This window comes from Vombatus ursinus, unplaced genomic scaffold (genome assembly GCF_900497805.2).
Source record: "Vombatus ursinus unplaced genomic scaffold, bare-nosed wombat genome assembly UNPS02014798.1, whole genome shotgun sequence".
In the NCBI taxonomy this organism is placed as follows: domain Eukaryota; kingdom Metazoa; phylum Chordata; class Mammalia; order Diprotodontia; family Vombatidae; genus Vombatus; species Vombatus ursinus.
The window spans coordinates 81,079,503-81,102,846 of NW_020954576.1; the positions used below are offsets into that span (position 1 = coordinate 81,079,503).

Sequence of the window (23,344 nt, forward strand, 5' to 3'; positions counted from 1 at the left end):
GAAGAAGCAGTCTGGTAGGCAGGAGTAGAGACAGGAGAGAGTGGTGTTCCAAAAACTAGAAAGAAGAGAGTATCAAGGAGGAGAGAATAATCAACAGTGCCAACAACTGCAGAGAGGTCAAAGATGATGAGGAAATGAGAAAGGGCCCTTGGATCTGGCAATGAAGACATCACGGGTAACTTTGGGGAGAGCAATTTTTGTGGAATGTAAGGTTGGAAGCTGAATTGTAAGGGGTTAAGAAGAGAGTGAGAGGAGAGAAAGTGAAGGTACCTATTTGTATATTCAGAAGTTATATTCATGTAAGGAAATGCAGGATCCAGATGGGGAAGCATGGTAAATTACATTTGAGTAAAGAGCAATGGAGGGAGAAACAGAAATGAATATCACTGGAGTATACTATATTCCCCGTGGACAGAAAGATGAAATAGGTGAGAAGTCTGGGGAATGAACTATAATATTCAGGCAAAAGGTGTAATATAAATGAAGAAACTCAATTATCCAAGTATTTATGAACTTTCTATCTGCCAAAAACAGTGCAACTAATAACATCTTGACTTGCCTTGAAACTTTATTTTTCAAAAGGTGGAGGAAACAACAAGGGAAAATGCCATTCTGGATCTGATTCTCACCACAAAAGGATACAAGAGGTGGGAACGCCGGGAACAAGTGATCATGTAATAGAGAAAGAAAAGAAAGCTAAGGCACATTCTAGCATGCTATCTCAATTGAAGGAGAACAGATTTCTAAGAATTTAGAAGAATGGTAAGTAGGACATGGACCAAAATTCTGCAGTAGAAATTGACTCAGAAGAGATGAGATGCTCTCAAGAACAGAATTCTGAAGACACAATGAAAATCGATGCTAGTGAGAACAAACAGGAATTATCTAAAAACAGCTCATCAACCAATTAACATTTTTAAAACTATGTATATGATATGGAAGAAATGAGAGGTAACAGGATAAACACGAAAATGTAGCATGATACTGTAAAAATAGTGTCAGGAGTGCTGACGCCAATGAGCAGAGACTAACTGAGAAGGTAAAGGAAAATCTAGAGGTTTTCTTGTTGCTGTTTTGTTTTGTTGTTGTTGTTGTTGTTTTACAATATATTGGAGAAAAGGAGAATCAAAGCAGGGATCATTAGCACTGCTAAGGATGGAAAGGAGACTAATAACTGAGGACAGAGAGAAAGTAGATTTGTTCAATTCTGATTTTGCTTCTATTTTACTGGCCAAAAAGAATGATCTTTAGGCTGGAAAGTACAAAACAAAAAAGGTGAAAAAGAGTTATTACCCAAAATAAATAAGGTGACCTCAGGAGAGCACTGTGTTGCCTTTGACAAATTCAAATCAACTTGTTGATTAGTTGTGTCCGACTCTTTATGACCCCTTTTGGGGTTTTCTTGGCAAAGATACTGGAGTGGTTTGCCATTTCTTTTTCCAGCTTACATTACAGATGAGGAAACTGAGGTTAACAGGGTTGCATGACTTGCCCAGGGTCATACAGCTAGTAAGTGTCAGAGACCAGATTTGAATTTAAGTTCTCCTGACTCCAGGGCTGGCACTTTATCCACACTGAGCCACTTAGCTGCCCAGATCAACTCTATCCTCTGGTTCTGAGAGATCTGGGGAATGTGATTGCTGAGGTACTGTCAGTGGTATCTGAAAGCTCATGAAGAAAGGGACAGTTATTGGATGACTGGAGAAGGGCAAATAGTATTCCAGTGATCAAAAAAGGACAAAGATAGGTGGTAAATTATAGGTCGGTGAGTGACTTTGACTACATTTCCTGGCTACATTAAGAGAACCTATATTTAAGGGATGCTGAGTGAATATCTAGAGAAGTGAGTGACACAAGGACCCAACAAGATCAGTCATACAAGTCTCACTTGATTTTTTTTTTTGGAAAACTGGATGAGGGAAATGCTGTAACCTACTCAGGTTTTGGCAAAGAGCTTTGATGAAGTAATTAAGGTTCTTATGAAAAAGATACATAGGCATAGGGACTATGCCAAAAGGCAATTAAATGGCTTCCAATCCAGTAGAAAAGTCAGATTCAAAGAATAATCATTGGTGATTTAATATCAACTCAGAAGGTTGTCCTCCATGGATTGTACCAATGATATGTTCTTGGAACTGTGCTATTTGACATTTTTGATCAATGGCTTAGATAAGAGTCCGGGTGGTGTCTTTATCAAATGGCACATGTCACCAAGCTGTGAAAGATAGTTGACACTGAGGAAGACAGAGAAATGACCAAGCAGATCTTAGTGGGGTAGAACATTGGACTGAATCTATTAAGACAAAATTGTCTAGGGATTCAAAAGGGAATTGGACTTGATATTTTGTCCCAGACACATGCAATGGATAGAAATTTCAAAGAGTTAAATTTAAGCTTGATGTCAGGAAAACTTTCTTACCAATTGGAGCTATTCCAAAAGTGGAATGGGCTAGTGGGTTCCCCCACAGTGGAGATCTTCAAATAAAGGCTGAATGACTACTTGTTGGTAAGGAAAGTGGAATAAGCATTTACATAGTACCTATCACGTGCCAAACTCTGTGTGCTAAATGCTTTCACTAATATCTCTTTTGAAATTTTAATAATAAATATTGGGCACACTGAATTAGCTGTTCTTTTTGAGGTACGGCCTAGATTACTCCCGACATCCCTTCTAGTTCAGCAATTCTGAAATTCTGTGAAGCACCCTTAATTTCTGGAAGGCTAAAAGAAAGATAGTTTGACAGATTATTGAAGTATCAAAAGGCCTTTAAGAATATTTAAATTTATTTATATATTTAAGGTTATAAAGAAGAACCAAAATCATATCTCCTGGGAAACCTTCAGAATGATAAAAAAAAACAAACTTTTATTTTAAAAAAAACTTTTTAAAAGATCATTTTTTTAACTGAAAAAACTAGTCAATCTAAACTAGTGAAGAATAGGTGTGTCAAAGTGCAATACTCTTATAAATAGCCCAGTTGATGAGTAATTGAGTAATATGTGATAAAAGCAATTTATTGCTAACACTAACTTGAGAACCTATTGGGCTTCTGGCTAACACTCTATTTTCTCTTTCAACTATATGCCTAAAATGATAGTGATTCTATGATTTTCTAGTCCACAGTGAGCTCTGATGACTGAGTATCCCAACTAAGTAAGGCAATAAACAAAAGAGGTCAAAAGACTTATCCAAGTGTCATGGAGAATGTTCTTAAAAAAAAAAAAGTCCAAATAGAAGGGATTCCCTATTGTTGGTGAGGTTCTGCACATGTTCCTATTTGTGGGTGATACTGAACTGTTTGTATCTAGTACTGAAACTCTGTGGTTTCTCCTCACCAAGAACCATGGTCATTCAAAAGTATCTGATTAATCAATAGGAAAATAAACTGAATGAAGAACATATGTAATTGTTACTGAATTATTCCATCAGTTTATCTCGTATAGTTTTAGAGATGGGCAACGAACTGGGTTCAAAACTGAAGAGAAGGAATTGGGTTGCAGCCCAAACTGCAGCACAGTGGTCCTAGATTTCTCGTAGCTACAAAAGCTTATCTTTTTTAACACTGATATTCTCCCAGTGAAGTTTTAAGAGTCGAGAATCATGAAACACCATTATGTATGAAGAATCAAAATGGTGGCAGAAATACAAAGCAAGGAAAACATGTATGGCAGTTGTAAGTACAAAGCACATTAAGAATATATCAATGATATCTTGGGGTCAGCTGGGTGGTGCAGTGGATACGATGGGGTGCTTGAGTGCTTATACTGGGACCCCAATTCCAAGACCCTATTTCTCCCTAGCCTCAGAAACACTATTCCTGGTGGTTTCCCCTGGCCCAAGGACACTGTGCCTAGCAATTACTCATGAGTGGTCCCCAACAAGACACTTATCTCTCTCCCTGGTGCAGTTACACAAAGCTGGGTGAGAGAGTGATGGGCTGCTCAGGCTGCAGCCCTAAGATGATGTCTCTAGAAGCCTCCCAATTCCTTAGTAAGCTCTTGTCCTGTGAGAAATTTTTCTCTTGTTGCAGAGCATTCTCTAATCAAGGCAGAGAAAGGGGTGCCTGGCCCAAGGATTTTTGTCCCTGGCTGGCCCAAGGATTCTTCCTCCCACCAGATCACAAAGGTCCATGCCTCTGATGACTCCCTGTCTGGTATACTCCCTACATTTTCCCATCCATAACTCCCAAAGACACCTGGACCTTTAGATTACCTAATCAGTATCCCTGGCATTCCTTTCCCATGCCCTTTTCCATATAAACCCCAGCTCCATCCTCAGTCTTTCACAGCTTCCTTAAGAATCTTTTCCTGAAACCCCTCCAAATACCTGCAAAAAAAAAATGGCTCTAAACAAATTCTAAAGCAGAAGAACCCACAAAAAGACAGAGTGAAACAAATTTTCAGCCCAAGTCAACCTGGAAGGTTGATTAGAAAGGTCTATTACCCCAGGCTGGGAGAGGAATGCAGTTCAGCTTGGGCGTGCTGGCAAAACAGGCCTCAGCAAACCTGGAGCAGGCCTCAGAGGACTGAATCATGGGCAGTTGGGGTGGTTTCCAGACTATTTAAACCACAAACGCCAAAGACAACTTAGAAGGTCAATAGGAAAAGCCTGTGACTGCAGTGAGAGAGAAGTTTGGTCCCAGTCTCAGTCCCAGCACAGCCCCGGGGCGGTGGCTGCTTTCTGAGCTTCTAGCCCACAGACTAAGAGGGAATCGAGTGGCTGATCAGAGGAGGATTTCAGGGATCTCTTTGTTGGTGCAGGATTCTCCTACTTTGCCCATGCTTGGATCTGGGTCACAGTTCTGGGTGGCGGTCCTGGGGCAAAAAGGAATGCTGGCGGGGTGGAGCTTGTAGTGGTGGTGGAAAGGAAATCCTCACAGTTCCAAGGAAGAAGAGTGCTTGTGGTCACTCACAGACCACAGCACATGCCAGAAAAGGAGTAAACACCTCGTCCCTTATCATACCACCTTGGAAGAACTGAAAATTTACAGGTCTCTAAAAGTATCTCTGAAAACAGCTGCACAAAACCCCCCGAAGCTTGGGACAACAGTACATTCTCCACACTGGAAGCAGACCCCTACCTTAACAAAGAGTTTGTAACTCAAGTAATTGACTGGGATCATGAGCAAACTTTGCAAAAAAAGTCAGACCATAGAATCTTTCTTTGGTGACAAAGAAGATCAAAACATACAACCAGAAGAAGACAACAAAGTCAAAGCTCCTACGTCCAAAACCTCCAAGAAAAATATGAATTGGTCCCAGGCCATGGAAGAGCTCAAAAAGGATTTTGAGAAGCAACTAAGAGAAGCAGAGGAAAAGCTGGGAAGAGAAATAAGAGTGATGCAAGGAAATCATGAAAAATAAGTCAACAGCTTGCTAAAGGAGACCCAAAAAATACTGAAGAAAATAACACCTTAAGAAATAGCCTAGGGGCAGCTAGGTGGTGCAGTGGATACAGCACTGGCCCTGAAGTCAGGAGGACCTGAGTTCAAATCCAGCCTCAGACCAAATACTTAACACATACTAGCTGTGTGACCTTGGGCAAGTCACTTAACCCCAATTGCCTCACTAAAAAAAAAAAAAAAAGAAATAGCCTAACCCAAATGGCAAAAGAGGTCCAAAAAGTCAAAGAGGAGAAGAATGCCTTAAAAAGCAAAATTGGCCATATGGAAAAGTCCAAAAGTTTACTGAAGAAAATACTTCCTTAAAAATTAGAATGGAGCAATTGAAAGCTAGTGACTTTATGAGAAATCAAGACACTGTAAAACAAAACCAAAAGAATGAAGAATCTTTGCGGGCTGTATAGCGTAACAATAAATCTTTGCCAACTTGACTTAAAGAATGCTTGAGCCTGTAACTTCATTCCAGACAACCCTGTCCTGTGCTCTGGTCTTTGAGGGGTCTCAACCTCTCAGATCGCAACAGATACAGCACTAGATTTGGAGTCAGGAAGACCTTAGTTTAAATCCAGTCTCAGACACTTACTAGCTGTATGACCCTGGGTAATCATTTAATCCACTGTCTGCCTCAGTTTTCTCATCTATCCAATGGGAATAACAGTAGCACTTACTCCCAGGATTGAATGAGACAATATTTATAAAAGCTTAGCATGGTGCCTAGCACATGGTAGGTTATGTAAATGTTAGTTATCATTATTGTTATTATTATGTCTATGACAGTAAAGGGAAGCAGGCTAGCTATGTAACAAGAGTGAAGAAAAATGGATAGACTTCATCTGAGAACTTCACCAGTATCCACAAATATTAAAAGAGCTAAACAAAGATCTTTAGCACACCCTATGGATGATTTTTAGAAAGACATGGATAATAACCACAGAGAATAAGACAGCATGGGAGAGGTTGTAATCTGTAATGGGGAGACAGTACTCATATAGATGGAATTGTAGATACATAAAATTGCTCAAGTACATGTATCCCAACACTCGGATGGTAAATCTAAGCCCTAACAGAAAGCAGTTCTAACTTTGTGAGTGTGATGGTTGTTAAACAAGTCATGGGAAGCATTTCTTAATACAGAAATCTTACCAGTGTTTTATAATTTTTTAATGACAAACTCTAGCTTATTTCTCTGTCAGAAAGTGACTTCATGCAATGCTCCTAAGAGAAAAAAAGCCACGAGAAGGCTAATGCAGCTATGGAATCACACTGTGAATAACTGATTCTTTCCTTTCCACTTGGCCATACAGACCAAGGAAAGGGAAATGAGTCAGAGGAGAGGGAAAAGAGCCAGAGGCAGGGGCTCACAGGAATCAGCTCTTACCAGCTAGAGAGATTTACCTGTTAAATTTTCAGTATGTGCATTTATACCTTAGAAATCAGCAAGCACTACAAATAAGAGCTTAATTTATTTTTTGTTGATTGCATCGATAATAATAGTGCAAATGAAACTTAAAAGGTGTCATGCATACATTTTCCCAGTTGTTAAACATTTACCAGCATACTCCTTGTTAGAAGGAACACAAAAGGACTCAACTAACTGATCAAAAACGCCTAGAAAGGTTATGACTGACTCTTCAGCTGTAAACCTTAGAAGGTCAAATAGCCCATTAATGACTGTGATGATGAAAGGTCACCTACAGTAGAAAAAAAAGATCTGGAAGGATTTCTGACACCAAATAGTCTCACAAAGCTACAGAGAAATTCTAGGAAAGTTGAATTCCAAATGAGACTTCTGGGTGAGTTCTACTGGACCAGTTTCTACTGGGTAGAAATCATAGCTGGATCAAGTACTGGCAGATATGCTTGTCACTTTGGGCAGGTCATTGAACCTTTCTAGGTCTCAGTTTTCTCATCTATAAAGTGAAGGGATTAGGTTAGACTAGCTGATATGTAAAGGCCTTTTGAACTTTAAATAGTATGATCCTATGATAATAAACAGGTTAGCTACTGACCCTAAGTATTTGACTTTCTCTTAATTTACCTTAAATTATATATCACATCTTTTAAAAAAAAATTAGTACTAAACAACACTAGGTGATAGTCTTGTTTAGTGATTTTTTTTAAAAATCAGACTTCTATTTTAAACTTGGGATAGCTAGATGGCTCAGTGAATAAGATTCCATGCCTGAAGTCAGGAAGACCTGAGTTCAAATCCAGCCTCAGACACTTAACTCTGTTTGCCTCAGTTTCCTCATCTATAAAACAGGGATAATAATAGCATCTGCTTTGTAGGTTTGTTGTGAGGATCAAATGAGCTAATATTTGAAAAGTGTTTAGCACAGTGCCTGGCACATAGTAAGCTCTACATAAATGTTAGCCATTTATCATCATCATCATCATCATCATCATCATAAAAGCATGGTTGAGTGGCAAAATATGACAAGATTTCTCTTGGTAAAACATGACTATTGCCCTTCAGATCATAAAAAAAGAACTGAAGTTTTGCTATCCAGTTGGTAATACTGCTGTATCATCATCACAGGCAAAGTACTTAACTGAGAGGTAGTCACCTGAGGACTGAACTTATAAATGCAAATCTAACAAGTGATGATGCCATAAATATTCAATTGTAGTGTTAAAGAATACTTCTTACATTTCAGCTTCACTGTGTTGCCTATGTGTATGTGGTGGGTCCCTGTGCAACCTAGAATATTATTATCCTGCATACTGCCATCAGATTAACCTTCTGAAAATAGGCTTTCATTTCATTCCCGGGTTCAAAAATTCCCAGGGGCTCCCCACTGCCTACAGCATTAACTCCAAACTTAGAGTGGTAGTGAAGGAGCCAACCAGTTTGGTTCCATGCTTGTTTCCCCCATTACTCACATACAAACTCAATGCAGCAGTCAAAATGTTCTACTCACAGTCTCCCTCAGTTCACTCTGCTCCTTACCTTGAAAGTCTTCCCACCCCCTCTCCACTTATCTCAATTGACTAAACTATTCATTAAAACTCCCTTGACCTCCTCTGCAGGAATAGATATCTTTCTCCTCTGATTTTTTTTTTTATTGGTAATACATAATACACGCACCACTCATTTGTCACTTATCTCCTACTCCCTTGCTTGTTGTTTATCTTTTCGTGAATATGCCACCCCCTCTACCAAGTTTTAAGGTCCTAGAGGACAAGGCCACTTCTTATAGTTCTCTGTATTCTCCACAGTGCCTTGCAAAATGTGTTGTATATAACAGGTGCTCAATAAATATTGGATTAATTGATCAGTCCTTTGGCCCCTCAACTTGACTTTTGCCCACTCCTTTCAGGACTACAATACAGCAATAAATCTACTTAATACATGGAAGTTATTCTTCTATAACCCTGGTAAGCTGAAGAAGAGATAGGAAAGGAACTGAAGAGTTTTAACACAAATGTATATGGCACAGCATTCGGGCTTCCAGAGGGTAAATATAGAGAAATAAGATATCTTTAAAAATTACCTGTAAAAATGTACTTTTAATCACTGAAATGATTTTCTCCTTAAGTTCTTCCAGCTGTTTTAGTGCTTGGGCAGTCTGTTGTAACTGCTCCTCACAAAACTCATCTAAAGAGTATGTCTGGTATCGGTCCAGCTAATACAACAAGGGAAAAGAATAAGCCTTTGAAAGTTAAACTTCATTTATAAGACTATGACAGGAAAAACATTTTCATCATCTTTTCCTGGTTATAAAAGAAGGAATTAAATGATATTTCAATATGATATCTGCAAAAACAAGCAAACAAAAAATCCTTGATAATTCACAGAACTATGTCAAAGGAATAGAAAAAAAAAACCCCATGATTGCCAATTATTAAAACTAGTTTTAAGGAGATGTACAAAAGTGAATGTATTTAGAATAAAAATAATTTTAATGCTCTGTAACTCCAGTCTTAGCCACTCCCATCCTCACTGCAGAAAGCAATCAGGGAATAATAGAAAAAGGCATCTAACTGGAAGGTTAAGAGACATAATCTCTAGTCTCTACCCTAGCTATGTCACCTTAGACTAGTCAATATAACACTCTGGCTCTCAGTGTCTTTTTCTATAAAATTAAGGAATTGAATTAGATGACCTATAAGATTCCATCTGACTGATGCTCAGTGCCTCAAACTCAACAGGTCCCAATTTGAAATAATTATTTTCCCCTAAACAACCTGCCCCTTCTCCTAAATGCTGTCTTTCTATGAAGGTTCACCCATACTCAAAATACAGGATTTGCTTTTTTTTTATTGTTAAATCAAATGTATACTTTTTATTTTTATTTATATATTTTTTATTTTTCCCCAATTACAAGTTAAAACAATGCTTTAAACATTTATGTTTTTTAAAGTTTTGAGTTCCAAATTCTATCCCTCCTCTCCCCACTTCCTCTCTATCAATTGCCACACTTTATTGCCAAGTTCTGCAGATTGTACTTTCATAGTATTCTTGCATCTGTACCCTCTTCTCTACTCAAACTTCCAACACCCTTATTACTCCTTTTTAAAATTATGGTAGTATCCTCATAACTCATCACTTGCCATGTATATAGAGTTCCAGAGGGCAAGGCTGAAGTGGACGATGATTAGGCTATGGTTAGAGCATGATTATTCTGTGCTTAGAGTATGGAGATAGGGGGAAGAGGGTTTTTAAATTTGGATCAAGGGATGAAAGCAGCAGAAGTGAGAAATTTGCCCACTATTGGACTAGATTTTAGCTGAAGTATCTTCCAACTCTCTAAAGTTCTAGCTTCAAAATATCGCTAGAGTCCTTTCTTTATGAATATTCCTATTACTACTGTTTTATTTCAGGTTCTTATTGCTTGATGGATATTAATACTACTTCTTAATTGGTCTTCTGACCTCCATTCTTCCCTCTGTTACAAACAGGATACTTCACAACTAAAATCATGTTAATCTTCCTAAACTGCCATTTTCATTACATCGTTTTCCTTTCCCTTCATCCCCAATTCTCAGATAGCGCCCAACTGGACAACCCCTTGCTGGGACATGGTAAATAGAGGGAACTCATATGTCCAACAGAGACTCTAAAGGGCCTACCTTGTTCCTTCCAATTCTAAGATTCTAGGAGCTCTTACGGCACAGCAGCAAAGCAACCAGGGGGCACAAGGATAAAATGCTAAACATGGAGTCAATGAGACTTGATTTTGAATCCTGCCTCAGACACTTAGCAGCTGTTTGACACTGAGCAATTTACTTACCCTCTCTCAGATTCAGTTTCCCTATCTATCAAATGGGGACAATAATAGCATCTATCTTACTAGGTTGTAAGGATAAAATAAGATAATATATGAAAGAACTCTGCAAACCTTAAAGTAGTATACCTTAGCTACCATCATTATTCATATCATTATTATAATAATGCTAAAACTCATTAAATGACTATATAATTAAGAATTATGTAAAAGTAATGGTAGACAGTTATCCATCCCCAATGAGTAAAGAATAAAATAATAGGCTTAAGTGGAAACATGAGACATAGGTTGAAATCTAGGAAAAATTTAATAACAGAAAAATACTTTTTAAAAGTTTAACTCCTCCGTGCCATGTTTTAGGTGCCTGAAGAAAGGGGGGAAGGGCCACGTTAAATTTTTTTATCTAAAGGCTTTTATCTAGCACTAGATTCTAGGATCATATATTTCTCTGAATCAAAAATTTCAGTGCCAATTATTTTACAAAGTTTTTATATATAAACTCCAAGGTATATTTTTTACTTACTTTAACCAGAAGGATTGAAGAGGGATTATCCTCAAAGAATTTGCCTTTTTTGAGGTCACTTGCATTTTCACAAAGGTTCCGTACTTGAAGCAAACATCTTTGAAATAATTTATCAGCCCAAAAAAGTTGCTTGTACAATATCAATCTGGAATTTTAGAAAGTATCTCAAAACTCATTTATTAAAATAATGTTAATTATATCAATTTAGAGTCAACTAGAATAATTTATTTCAAGTAAGTTTTTGGTTAAAATTTAAAGTGACATTATTAGTCTCTACGATGTTAAAATTTTCAGTGGCTCTGGGGTTTTTTGCTTCTGCCTTAGGACTCTATAGGCAAACAGACTTTCCATTTGGGGAATGCATGTCTGTTTTCATGAGGGTTAGAGACTAGGTAGGGGTGCTCTGTCAAAATCTTCTATCTGAAATACGAAGGAGTTGGGATCAACAAGAACTGCTAAAACTACATTTTGCTTACATATCTATTCAAATAAAACACAACTATTTAATTTTTAAAATCACTTTATTGATTGTTTACTGTGGACACTGAGTGAGATAGGAAATGAAAGAAACAAAAAGGTTAGCTAAGACATGGAACATGGTCCCTGGCCTCAGAGAGCTCACAGCCAGGGAGTAGGGGGAGGGGAAAGGAGATGATTGTGGATAAAACATGTGAAATGATAAGTATAATTCTAATTATATTTCTAATTTTTACTAACAATACATAGTACGTGCAAGGAAATGTTAAAGACTAAGTACTACATGAAATCCTAGAGGGAAAATACCATCACCAACAGGGGATATAATGGAAAGCTTTACAACAGAGGGGAAATTTGAGTGGAACTTTGAAGGACAGGCAGGAATTCAACAGTTAAGAACGTATTCAGGGCACAGACTAGGAAGCCTAAGGCATACCCAGTAGACAGAGTAGAAGAATGAAATCAACTGGAAAGGTAGGGAGGTACCAGAACACGAAGGCTATTGAATGCCAACCATTCTAAATGCGAGAGAGACATAAGGAAGAGCTAACAATTTCACTAACTATTCATACATGGAAGACAGTCAGAAGCAGTGAAGTCAGAAGAGAGTAGGAGGAAAATGGTGCTAGATTTGGGTCATGTTGACTTTGAGATGCCAACAGGCTATCCAGGCAGAGATGTCCTGTAGGCAGCTTAAGGTACAGATCTGGGGTCACTATCTGCATAAAAGTGGTAACTGGAACTACAGGAGTAAATAATATTGCCAAAATAGTGGAAAGGGGCTGAGGATCAAAACTTGGGGAACTTCCACATTAAAAATTAATGTTAGTGAAAGGGATAGATGAGTAATTAGAGAGGTAAAGAGAACCAGGAGAATATTGTATCTCTAGGGTCTAAGAAGAGAGTATCCTTCTAGAAAGAGGGAATAGTCAGCTGTCAAATGATATAGAGAAGGTAATGAGGTTTGATGAAGTTCATTAGATTTAGTGATTACAAAGGAGGCCATTGATGTACTTTGAGAGGGTAATATAACAATCACCGAATAAATGCTTTTTAATTCATTCAGCCGTTCATAAACTGGACAGTGTCCAAAGAAGGGTAACCAGGAGGGTGGAAGGGTCTTAAGATAACGAAAAATGAGGCTTGGTTGAAGAAACCAGGGATGTTTAGTCTGGAGAAGAGAAGACTTAAGGGGATATCTCTGTTTTGAATAATTGGAGATCTGTCTTTCACAAAAAAAGATGTATTAAATTTGTTCTTGGCCCCAAAATGTAGAACGAGAAGTAATGTGTGTAAGGTGAAAAGAGGAAAATTTAGACTTGATGTCAAAGAAAACTTCCTAAAAATTAGAGCTATTCAAAAGTCAAGTTACTTTGGGCTCCTCTAATTGGAGTTCTTCAAGCAACTACCTGTTAGGTGCACTAGAGGAAGGATTCTAGTCTGTGTAGTTTGGGCTAGATGTCTTCAAACTCTGAGATTCTGTGATTCTTGGGAATGTCTTCAAGTATAATACTGAGTGACAAGGAAAATGCAAATCATTTCTTTGCCCTTTCCAAAGCAAATTAAACAAGAGGAAATGGGCTTGGCTTGTTTCAAAAGAAAATTCAATTTAGTATAAGGAAAGATATCTTAATCATAGGGTAACTAGTCATAAATTGGGTTATCAGAGAAGGCTATGGACTCTCTAATCATGGAAGTATTTCAAAGTAAGATCAACAATCTTGGATTGCTTAAATGTGTATTCACTCTTCTGGAAGCATAGATCTGGGTAGATCAAAGATCAAGGGATAATTAAGGTTTTTTACAGATCTATGATTCTATTATTCCTCATAATGTTTCAAGAAAGCAATATGATTTAAAAATCATTAGAGATGACTTAAAAACACTGCCCTGAAGGCACTTAAAGGTGATAGACTAAATTACTTTCCAAAGTCCTTTTTAATTCTATGACTGTAGTAAAAGTCATTTACATCTGTTTCAATCTTACGGATTAAAATGTGTTTTCCTTTTGAAACTTTCACAAACATCATCTATATGAATATTTACTTGCTCTTGTCTGTTTTACTTCTTTGAACATTGTTTTTCCAGGTGATAAATGATTTTCTTATTCTGAAAGAAGAAACATATCTTAGGCAAAATGGACTAGAGTTGCATCTTATACATCTCTGTGGTAAGGCCTATTCATATTTGTAAATACTCTAGACCAACTTACTATTAATCTACTCAGAGTGTTGCTATCATTCTGAGTTCAATTAACTAAAAACCCCTATAAGACCTTTAATATATTGCCAAATAAGGGACACAGTAATGTGTCAGTGTCATCACAAGACCCAATGAAGCATATGATGTGCAAATTTTTCCTATAAATACACTTTGATAACTGGTTTAAAAATATACAATTATGCTTATTATTTTCTTTGTATCATATACTCTATTGGCCTGTTAATTTTATGAGAGTTAGAATGTATTTTTTCAAGAGAAAATTGGGCTTCAGTTTCTATATCACCATAGTATAGTCAATTTTTAATGATTAGCATTTGTGAAGAAGGAGAGCACCAGGAAAAATTCACAATAACAATTAGAAAAATAATTATGATAAATTTATTATTGAAATATGTTCTGAAACTTACATTTGAACATAGGTGGATTTGTTATTCAAAAAATTCATAGCACTTTAAAAAAAATACCATTTTTGTAAAGATCTAAATCAGAAGAAGCTTGAAAGTTTCAGGTTTGTTTTTTTTTTTTATCCTGCCCCCTTATCCACTCTATATTGATTCTATACCTGAGATAGAATCACCTCTATTCTTGGAGACTGAGCAAACTCTCCCTCACTTCTTATAAAATCAATAATACACACACACATAAGGTAGTCTGAGAGGGAAGATAGTAGCAAGTGGGAGATCAGGAAAGTTTTCATACAGAAGACGGGACCTGAGCTGCATCTTAAAGCAAGACTTTTTGATGCCCAATCACTGTCTTTCCCTGGATTCTCCTTCTGCTCTTTCCTGGTTCTCCTCCTACCTGTCTCACAGTTCCTTCTCAGTGTCCTTTGCTGGATATTCATCCAGATTGTGTCTGCTAACTGTGGGTGTCCCACTGAGCTCTATTCTGGGCCCTCTTCTCTTCACATTCTATATTATATCACTTTGTGCTCTTATCAGCTCCCACGAATTCAATTATCATCTCTATGTAGACAATTCTTATGTCTATTTTTCCAGTCCTAACCTCTTGATCTCCAGGCTTATATTTCCAACTATTCACTGGATATCTCAAATCGGATATCCTATAAACATCTTATAATCAAGATGTCCACATGGAACTCATTTCCTTTTCCCCAAACCTTCCCCTCTTCCTAAATTCTTTATTACGATTAAGGGTTTCATTGTCTTCATCATCACCCAAGCTCATAAGCTGGACTCTTTACTCTCTGCCCTCCTCCCCATTTCCAATATGTTGCCAAGTCTTGTTAATTCTCTTCCTAACTTCTCTCATACACATCCCTTTCTCTCCTCTGGCACTGCCACTACTCTTATTACTTCATACCAGAACTATTTTAACACAATATAACACAAATATAAAATTCTCTGTTTGGCTTTTATAACCTGGCCCCTTTCTACTTTTCTCTTTTTTTTAACTTCCTTTTTTTTTTTTGCACCTTATACAACTCCAGTTATTCTGTGATCCAGTGACATTGGCCTTTTTTCCTCTTCCTCAAACAAGATAATTTGTATTACAACTTTGTGCATTTATACTGGCAGTCCCCCATAACTGGAATGTTCTCTCTCCTCATCTCTGCCTCCTGGTTTTCCTGGCTTCCTTAAAGTCTCAGCTAAAGTTCTACCTTCTGCAAGAAGCCTTTTTCAGTCTTCCTTAATGTTAGTGCCTTCCCTCTGAGATTAGCTCCAATTTATTCTGTATGTATCTTTTTTGTATGTAATTGTTTGCATGTGGTTTTCCCCATCAGATTATTATCTCCTTGAGAGCAGGGACTGGGTTTTTTTGTTGTTGTTTGTTTGTTTTTTACACAGCACTTAGCATAGTACATGGCATATAGTAAGTGCTTAATAAATATTTGTTGATTAGACTTGACTCTCTGAGCAGAGGTAAGGACAGAGAGCATTTCAGACATGACGGGGGCGGGGGGAGGAGAAATAAAAACACTTTAAGACTAGAAGCCTCAAAAGCACAATATTCTGTACATATTTAGCAGAAGGACAAATAGTCCTGTATACCTGATATTTTCAGAATACTGTCTTAAAAATGTATTGCATCTAACTGTACAATAAATGGTCATGTTCTGAATAAGAAAATGTATAATTTTAAAAGATTTCTAACAGAAGTGATTAAAATTTTCAGTGGCAAGAACTCGAAACTGTTTGGAAAATAAATTTATAATGAATAGCTAGAAAAGAGTGGATGGAGTCCGAAGACAGGCCCCATTTGGGCTCTTTATCTCCTGTATGATGCTGAGCAGGTCACTTTACATTTTTCAGGACTCCATTTTCTAACCTATTAGGTGAGGAACATGGAACAGATACTAACTAGTGTTCTTCCTAACTGTAAATCCCATAACCCCAGTCCACAACAAAAAGTAGACAAATGATGTGTAACTATATTAGAATCTAGTTGCTCAGTCCTCTCCACTTTCTAGGAAGCTGCATAGCTTTCCCTGAATAAAGGCTCTCTCTTATTTGTCTTACCGGAATTTGGAAAAGAAAGAAATTTTACGAAATGCTATGAAGTGATTTCTTTCCACAAGCCATTCCAAGACAGGTGTCATTTCTACTTCTTCTGTCTTACCTACTCGAGTAACCTGAAAAATAAAGAACAAGGTTCTGATTTTGTTTAAAGGAAAATTTAAATAAAACGAAAAGTACCTATTTACATGGAATTGAGGAAATTATGAATTTAAGTAGTAATGAAAGTTTTATACAATCCGCCTATCTCAAGTCATATCTTCTATTGTATTCTCCAGAAAAATCTTAGGAAACATAAAAAAAACCCAAAACTTGTCTTCATAAATTACTCAATCCAGTAACCAGCAGTGGATGGGCATTTATTTTATTTCTAATTCTTTGCTACCACCAAAAGTGCTGCTATAAATACTTTGGCATATATGGGGACTTTCTTCTTATTGATAGCTTCCTTGGACCTTCCTCTGGTCCAAAAGGATGAATGTTTTACTTACTTTATTTACATAATTCCAAATTGCTTTATAAAATAGTTATATCACTTCACAGCTCCACTAATAATATACCAGTAAGCCTATCATTTCACAGCCCCTCCAAAATTTACTATTGCCATTTTTAGTCATCTTTGCCAATTTGCAGGGTATATGGCGAAACTACAAAGTTGTTCTCATTTGCATTTCTCTTATTATCAGTGATTCAGAGCGTTCTTTCATGTGGTTGTCAGTACTTTGTAATTCATCTTTTGAGAACTGTTAGTTTGTATCCTTTGACTATTTTAGGAATGGCCATTAATCTCATATATACATATACACATAAATATATATATACACACACACATACATATGTGTATATGTGTGTGAATATACATTTATTTATTTATTATGTTTCTTGGATACCAAACTCTTATCAGAGAAATTTGATACAATTTTTCCCCCATTTGACTCCTACATTTATTATCCTGGGTGTGTTAATCTTATCTATGCACAAGCTTTTTAGTTTCATGAAATTAGTTATCTATTTTGTAATTGCTCCATCATGCCTTTCTACTGAACACTTTCCCTCACATTCTATACTGAAAAAATTGAGGTAAAAAAATTGAGGTCATCCACCATAAGCCATTTTTTCTTTCCTTCTCCTACCTCACATTCCTCTCAAATCATTTCACATAGCACAGTGTTTGGCACATAGTAAGCACTTAATAAATGCTTTATCTAAGCCCATTGCCTTTACTTTAGTCTCTGATAAAAAACTCCTTACAAAGGCCAGTCCCTCAATATGAACCCTAGATCTCAGATCCTTCCCATTTTCTCTAGCAGATTGCCATCCATATAACCTTCACTCTAATCTCTGATCTCTCCCATCGACTGGCTCATTTCCTGTCACTTACAAGAATGTCAGAATCTCTTCCATTCCTCAGTTGATTCTACCAGCCTCACTAGTTATTGCCTGTATCTCTCCTTTACATCTGTTAAGTGTCCCAACCCCCACCTCAAAAGGCTATACTCAGTGCTTCCATTCCCTCTGCTCTCCCTCTCTTCAGAACCCCCTGCAATTTGACTTCCAACCTCATCATTCTACTGAAGCTCTTTTCCCAAAGGTGTTGGTAATATCTTTATTGCCATATCAACAGACTGAAAAGCAATCTTGATTGCCCCTCAATCCCCTTCTTGATCTCTCTTCAACATTTGACACTGTTCACTACCTTCTTCACCTGGACACACACTCTGGGGTTTCATGACACTGCTTTCTTGGCTTTTCTCCTATTGGTCTGACAGATCCTACTTAGTCTCTCTCCTTTTTTTAGATCTTCATCCTTATTACATTCCCAAAAGCTCTATACTGGTCCCTCTTCTCCTTTCTCTCTATATAATTTCAATGATGTCATATGCATATGATTTCTAGACAGGTACAGGTACAGATACAGACACAGGCATAATAGATACAAAGCCTCTCCTCCGAGTTCCAATCTCACATCCCCAACTGCCTCCTAGACATTTTGAACTGGATATCTGTAGTTATCTCAAACTCAAAATGCCCCAAACGTAACTCATTATCTTTACCCTCAAACCCTCCCCTCTACTGGACTTCCTTATCACTATCAAGGGCACCACCATCCAAGCTTCCAACTCGTGTTATTCTCGACTCTTCACTCTCATTCATTTCCCATATCAATGAGTTATGAAATCTTATTTTTTTTCTATCTTAATATTTCTCTTAAATATTTTCTTTTCTCTACTCACACAGCTATCATGTTATTTCAGGCCCTCAGGACTTCTCACCTAGTCTATAGATAGCATAGGGTTCAAATTGGGAAAAATCTCTAAAATATAGTAGTAAGTGAAAAGTCATAAAAACTTAAACTATGTGAAAAGTGAAAGCCTGAACATGGTGACCTGTTCACAAATCATAACTTAGACACCAAATCATAACTTAGACACTGAGTCAAAACTTAGACACTGAGTCAAAACTTAAAATACTCTGACCTATGAAAGCCAAAACAAGAATATTGTGACCGGGACATGATCAACACACACATTTATGTTTGGGCATAACATTGATCTAACCCCCAAGCTCATTACTAAGCAGAAAACCAAAAATATCCACCAATCAGCGGCGATGCACTCTCAAGCTCCTCCTGCCTTTGTCTGTTTTCTGTAATTACCACAGGGACTTTGGGGTTCTTCAGCAGGGATCCACAAAACTGTCTGGCTGTGGCCCCCGACTGAAAACTATCCTTGTTTATAAGTATTCATAATGATTGATTAAACTACTACCTATAATCAATATGGAGATACTTGGCCTCTTCCTTTGGTATTAAAAAGAACATCCCATGGTTATGAGGGAGGTACAAGGTTCCCCAGCCAGGGGAATTCCGGACCTTACAGATAGGTAGGTAACAAATATTTATTAAGTGTTTACTATGTGCCAGGCACTGTGCTAAGAACTTGGGATAAAAATAGAAAAAAAAAAGAAAGACATCCTCAAGGAACTTACATTCTAATGGAGGTAAGACAATATGCAAAAAAGGTGAAGGGTGAAGGAGGAGATAGGAAGTACTCGTGCCTGGCATAGTGACAAAGTACTTAGCGTCAGAAGCAAAGAGAGGAGGGGAGAAAACAGGGCTAGTCTGGGTCCATTCCCAATATGGGAGGCTCTCAAAAGAACTTACCAATGAGAGAAGGGAAATAGCATAGCAGAAGAATATTGCAGGGTAAGAAGGTCCCAGGCATAGAGGATAGTCTCAGGGCATGAGAGCGGCTGAGTCATGATGGCAAAATCCTTAAGACTCAGCAACAAAATTGGAAGGGGAATGCAAAAGCCTTCTAATTGATATCCCTGCCTCAAGTCTCTCCCCACTCCAATCCATCATCCACGCAGTTGCTAAAAATAATTTTCCTAACTCTTAGGTTTAACTCCATCACATTCTGTTCAATAAATTGATCTCCAGAGACAAAATCCTGGCCTTGGCATATAAGGTTCTTTCCAACTGGATCCTTCCTACCTTTCCAGTCTTCTCACACTTCCCACACCACAGTCTAAGATCCAGTGATACTTGCTGTTCTTTACACACGACATTCCATCTGTGCCCTTGTACTGACTCTCTCACATTCAAAGAAAGCTTTACCTGCTCACCCTGAAGGCCAGGAATATCCCTTCCTTCAAGACTTAACTCAGACAACACCTTAGGCTCTTCCCATTCCCCGGCCTATTTGATCCTTTCCCTCTAAGGTTATCTTTCATTTATTCTGCATGTATCTTGTATATACCTATTTTATATATAACTGTTTTGAGGTTTTAACTTAAAAAAATTTTTTTTAATTCACAGTGCTAGGGAATTCTTAGTGTAGTGCCTAGCACATAAAGCACAACTGCTTGTTGACTCGCTGATTAACAGTATTTATTTTCCATATGCTTCTATTATTGTTAGAGGTATCTTAAAGACAACAGATTCATCAAATTCAACCACAGAGATAATGTTTTCTTAAACTAATTATGAACACATGAATTGTCCAGCAGGATGCATTACCTTTGAGACAAATGACGCTGTAATAACCCAAAAAACTTGGCAGCTTCTAGCTTCATTTGTAGAAACCACTTGAATATCATATGGGTTATAAAGAGCTTGGCAATTGTTTCTGTTTCTGAGAAGTCCATATACATATTCTCCATCATCTTTAATATGTACTGATTCCTATGAAGAGAAAACATTTGAGCCTTATTTTGCTTAATTAAAAGTAATCTAATTATTTTAAAATCAAAAAGTTAATTAAATCATTAGAAAGCATAAATGTGATTTTTTTTTCAGTTCTTCAAAAGATCCATGATTTGACCAGTGCGGATGCTTTCTTCACTAATACAGAGGGCGACTCCTCTATGCCTTAGTAAATAGTTACATGAATTCCTATAGCCAAAAAAAAGTCATCTAGATGCCAAGCATCTAGAGTTAAGCACCTCTGAAATAAATAGGTTAATCCTTATGAAAGAGTCTATATGAGATTGATTTCAAATTGGAAGGCTTTCTTGATACCAGCTGAACTGTGTGTTCTGCTAGCATATCCTTCAAGAATCCAGGGTCTCTTTTGCCCACCAGATGAGGCAATTCAGTAGGGCTTTAATGGAGGAAATGTGAAGGACCTAGGAAAAATAAATAGGAAAGATAACTCGGATTTTCCAATGATGTTCAATCAAAGAGGCAATGTGGTATAATGAAAAGAATGTTGGACCAAGAATTAGGTGAGCCCTGAATTAGAATCTCCCCTCTAACACTAGTTGTATGATCTTGGATAAGTAATTTAACCTCCCTGAGGCCTCGGTTTCTTTACCTCTAAAATGGAGGTAAACTTCAGTGAGGTTCAAATGAAGTATTATTGTTTGGACAGCATTTTGTGAACCTTAAAACATTATAGAAATGTCAACAATTATTATGAAAGCTTTAAAAAATTTAAATTATCCTACTTATATAGTGTGTGGGCTGGTAAAATGCTTCTAAAGGTACAACAGCCTTGAATCTATATGACTTTATCCAAATACCTTAGAAATTCTCTTTCTGTAATACTTGCCATATTGGCAGGAAATTTTTATACTGACAGTAGATTTTTGTTTGACTCAGAATGTTATTACTGAACACCTAATTCATTTAAGTACTAAAGGCAATGGTGATTCAATAACAAAATCCCTTCCAGCTCTACACCTATTATCCTAAACTTTTTATACAGATTTTAATACCTCTTCTGCTGGCTAATAAGTAGATTTGGGCCTGTTTGACCCCTGAAAAGGTCCTTGTCACAATGTTATTTATTATAAGAATCACTATACCTTTTCAGATCTGCTGCCCTTTGCTAATGTTCAAAAAGGAATGAGAAAAGTAGAAGATACCATGTAAACTGCATAAGTTTTATTGACATTGTTATTGTGGTTGTGGTTGTTGTTTCTCTATTAAAGTCCCTCCATGCTTTGCAAGCTAAGTCCCGACTCTTGAAGGCTATGCCAAATACAGTTTAAGTTCTAATAGCATGTACCGAGCTGCAAAGGTTCAGATTAGAGGCTTAAAAATTGTGTATTGACTGCCTAAGAAGAACCAGTCGAGCTTAAGTTTGGAAGCGAGTTGGCAACTCAATGTTGCATTTTTTTCTACAACCACAATGTACAAACACTATATACTAAGCATTAGAGGATTTATGACATATGTTGACTTGGAGAATCAAATCTACATCTTTTGATTTCAAGTCTAATGTTCTGTCCATGATACCCATCCCTCACTGGATCATGGGGTCATAAATTTAGAGCTACTTCAAACTATTCATTTTATAGATGAAGAAACTACACATAGAAATCAAGATGTCACAAGAGGTTCCAAAAGGTCAAGAGATTTCCCAAGGTAGTAAATGGCAGAGCTAGTATTATAATTCAGGCCCTCTCACTCTAAAGCTACTGCTCTTTTTACTTTACTGTGCTGCCAGAAATATTAGTGTATATGTATATATGAAGGTTTCTCTGAAATGTTTAACTGTAGTGTTCAGGCTTTACCCTACTATCACTTCCAAGATGAAATAAGTGATGATGAAAGGGGCAAAAAGTAATGAGAAACCATTCTACAAGGAAAGACACTAGTAATTAGTTCTTGGTGGGTTGAGTTTCAAGGCCCTTTTCCAGGCTTAAGAGCAGTAAATTCATAGTAAAAGGAAGTAGAGGCAGTCTCTATGCCTAAGAAAGTCTTGGAGGGCATAGAATGTACAGGTTGAAAAGTCATGGCTCAGAAGTCATCTAGTCCAGTTCAATTTCAATGAATCAATCAATCTTTAGTGTCAATGCTCTCAGCAACATACAAAACGAGGAGAGATTCAACCTTGGCTTGCAGACTCTAGTTATGGGAAATCAACTGACTCCCAAGAAAGCTCATTTCTCTTTTGGATATCGCTAATTATTAGGAAGGTTTTGCTTGCATTAAACCTAAACCTGTTCCTCTGCAACTTCTACCACTCCTCTAAGTTCTGACCTTTGGAGACAAGTAGTACAAAGACAAATATATCATATCCCTTCTAAGTCTCTTCTCCAGGCTAAACAGAACCGGTTTCTTTAACTAATCCTCCTATGGCCGGAACTCAAGGCATTTCACCAAAGTTGTCATCTTCCTACAGATCCTCTTCAGTTCATCAATTTCCTTCCTAAATTGTGACATCGTGATTTCTAGGTGTAGACTGCCCAGGGCAGAGTACAGCAGAATGACATAATGACCTTCCTAGTATTTCTTTTCATGAGTACAGCTAATGGAATTAAGCATCTTGGTCAACAAGATACCCTGATGAAACATATTCAACTCATAATTGAAGTCTCTGGATCCTTTTCAGAAAAACAGCTTTTATTTGTAAAGTTCATTTTTTCAGTGCAAATGTACAATGCTACATTTATCCCTATTATTTTTCATTTTGTTAGCTTCAACCCAGAATTCTAGCCTTGAATGATTTTAGAACCTGACTCTGTCTTACTTGTCAGGTATCCCTCTAAATTTTGTGTTACCTT

The 23,344-nt window shown here is 37.3% G+C and overlaps 1 protein-coding gene across 1 annotated transcript in view; it reads right to left on the reverse strand.

Moving 5' to 3' along the window:
* LOC114049472 (dynein heavy chain 14, axonemal-like) overlaps positions 1 to 23,344 on the reverse strand; it is a 343,809-nt gene that overhangs the window by 309,619 nt on the left and 10,846 nt on the right. Inside the window, exons 5-9 of the mRNA XM_027870712.1 lie at positions 20,352 to 20,516; positions 16,334 to 16,446; positions 13,677 to 13,739; positions 11,154 to 11,298; positions 8,897 to 9,028 (exon numbers count right to left, since the gene is read on the reverse strand). Of these exons, the coding sequence (XP_027726513.1) occupies positions 8,897 to 9,028; positions 11,154 to 11,298; positions 13,677 to 13,739; positions 16,334 to 16,446; positions 20,352 to 20,516 (618 nt within the window). The remainder of the gene's footprint in view (positions 1 to 8,896; positions 9,029 to 11,153; positions 11,299 to 13,676; positions 13,740 to 16,333; positions 16,447 to 20,351; positions 20,517 to 23,344) is intronic.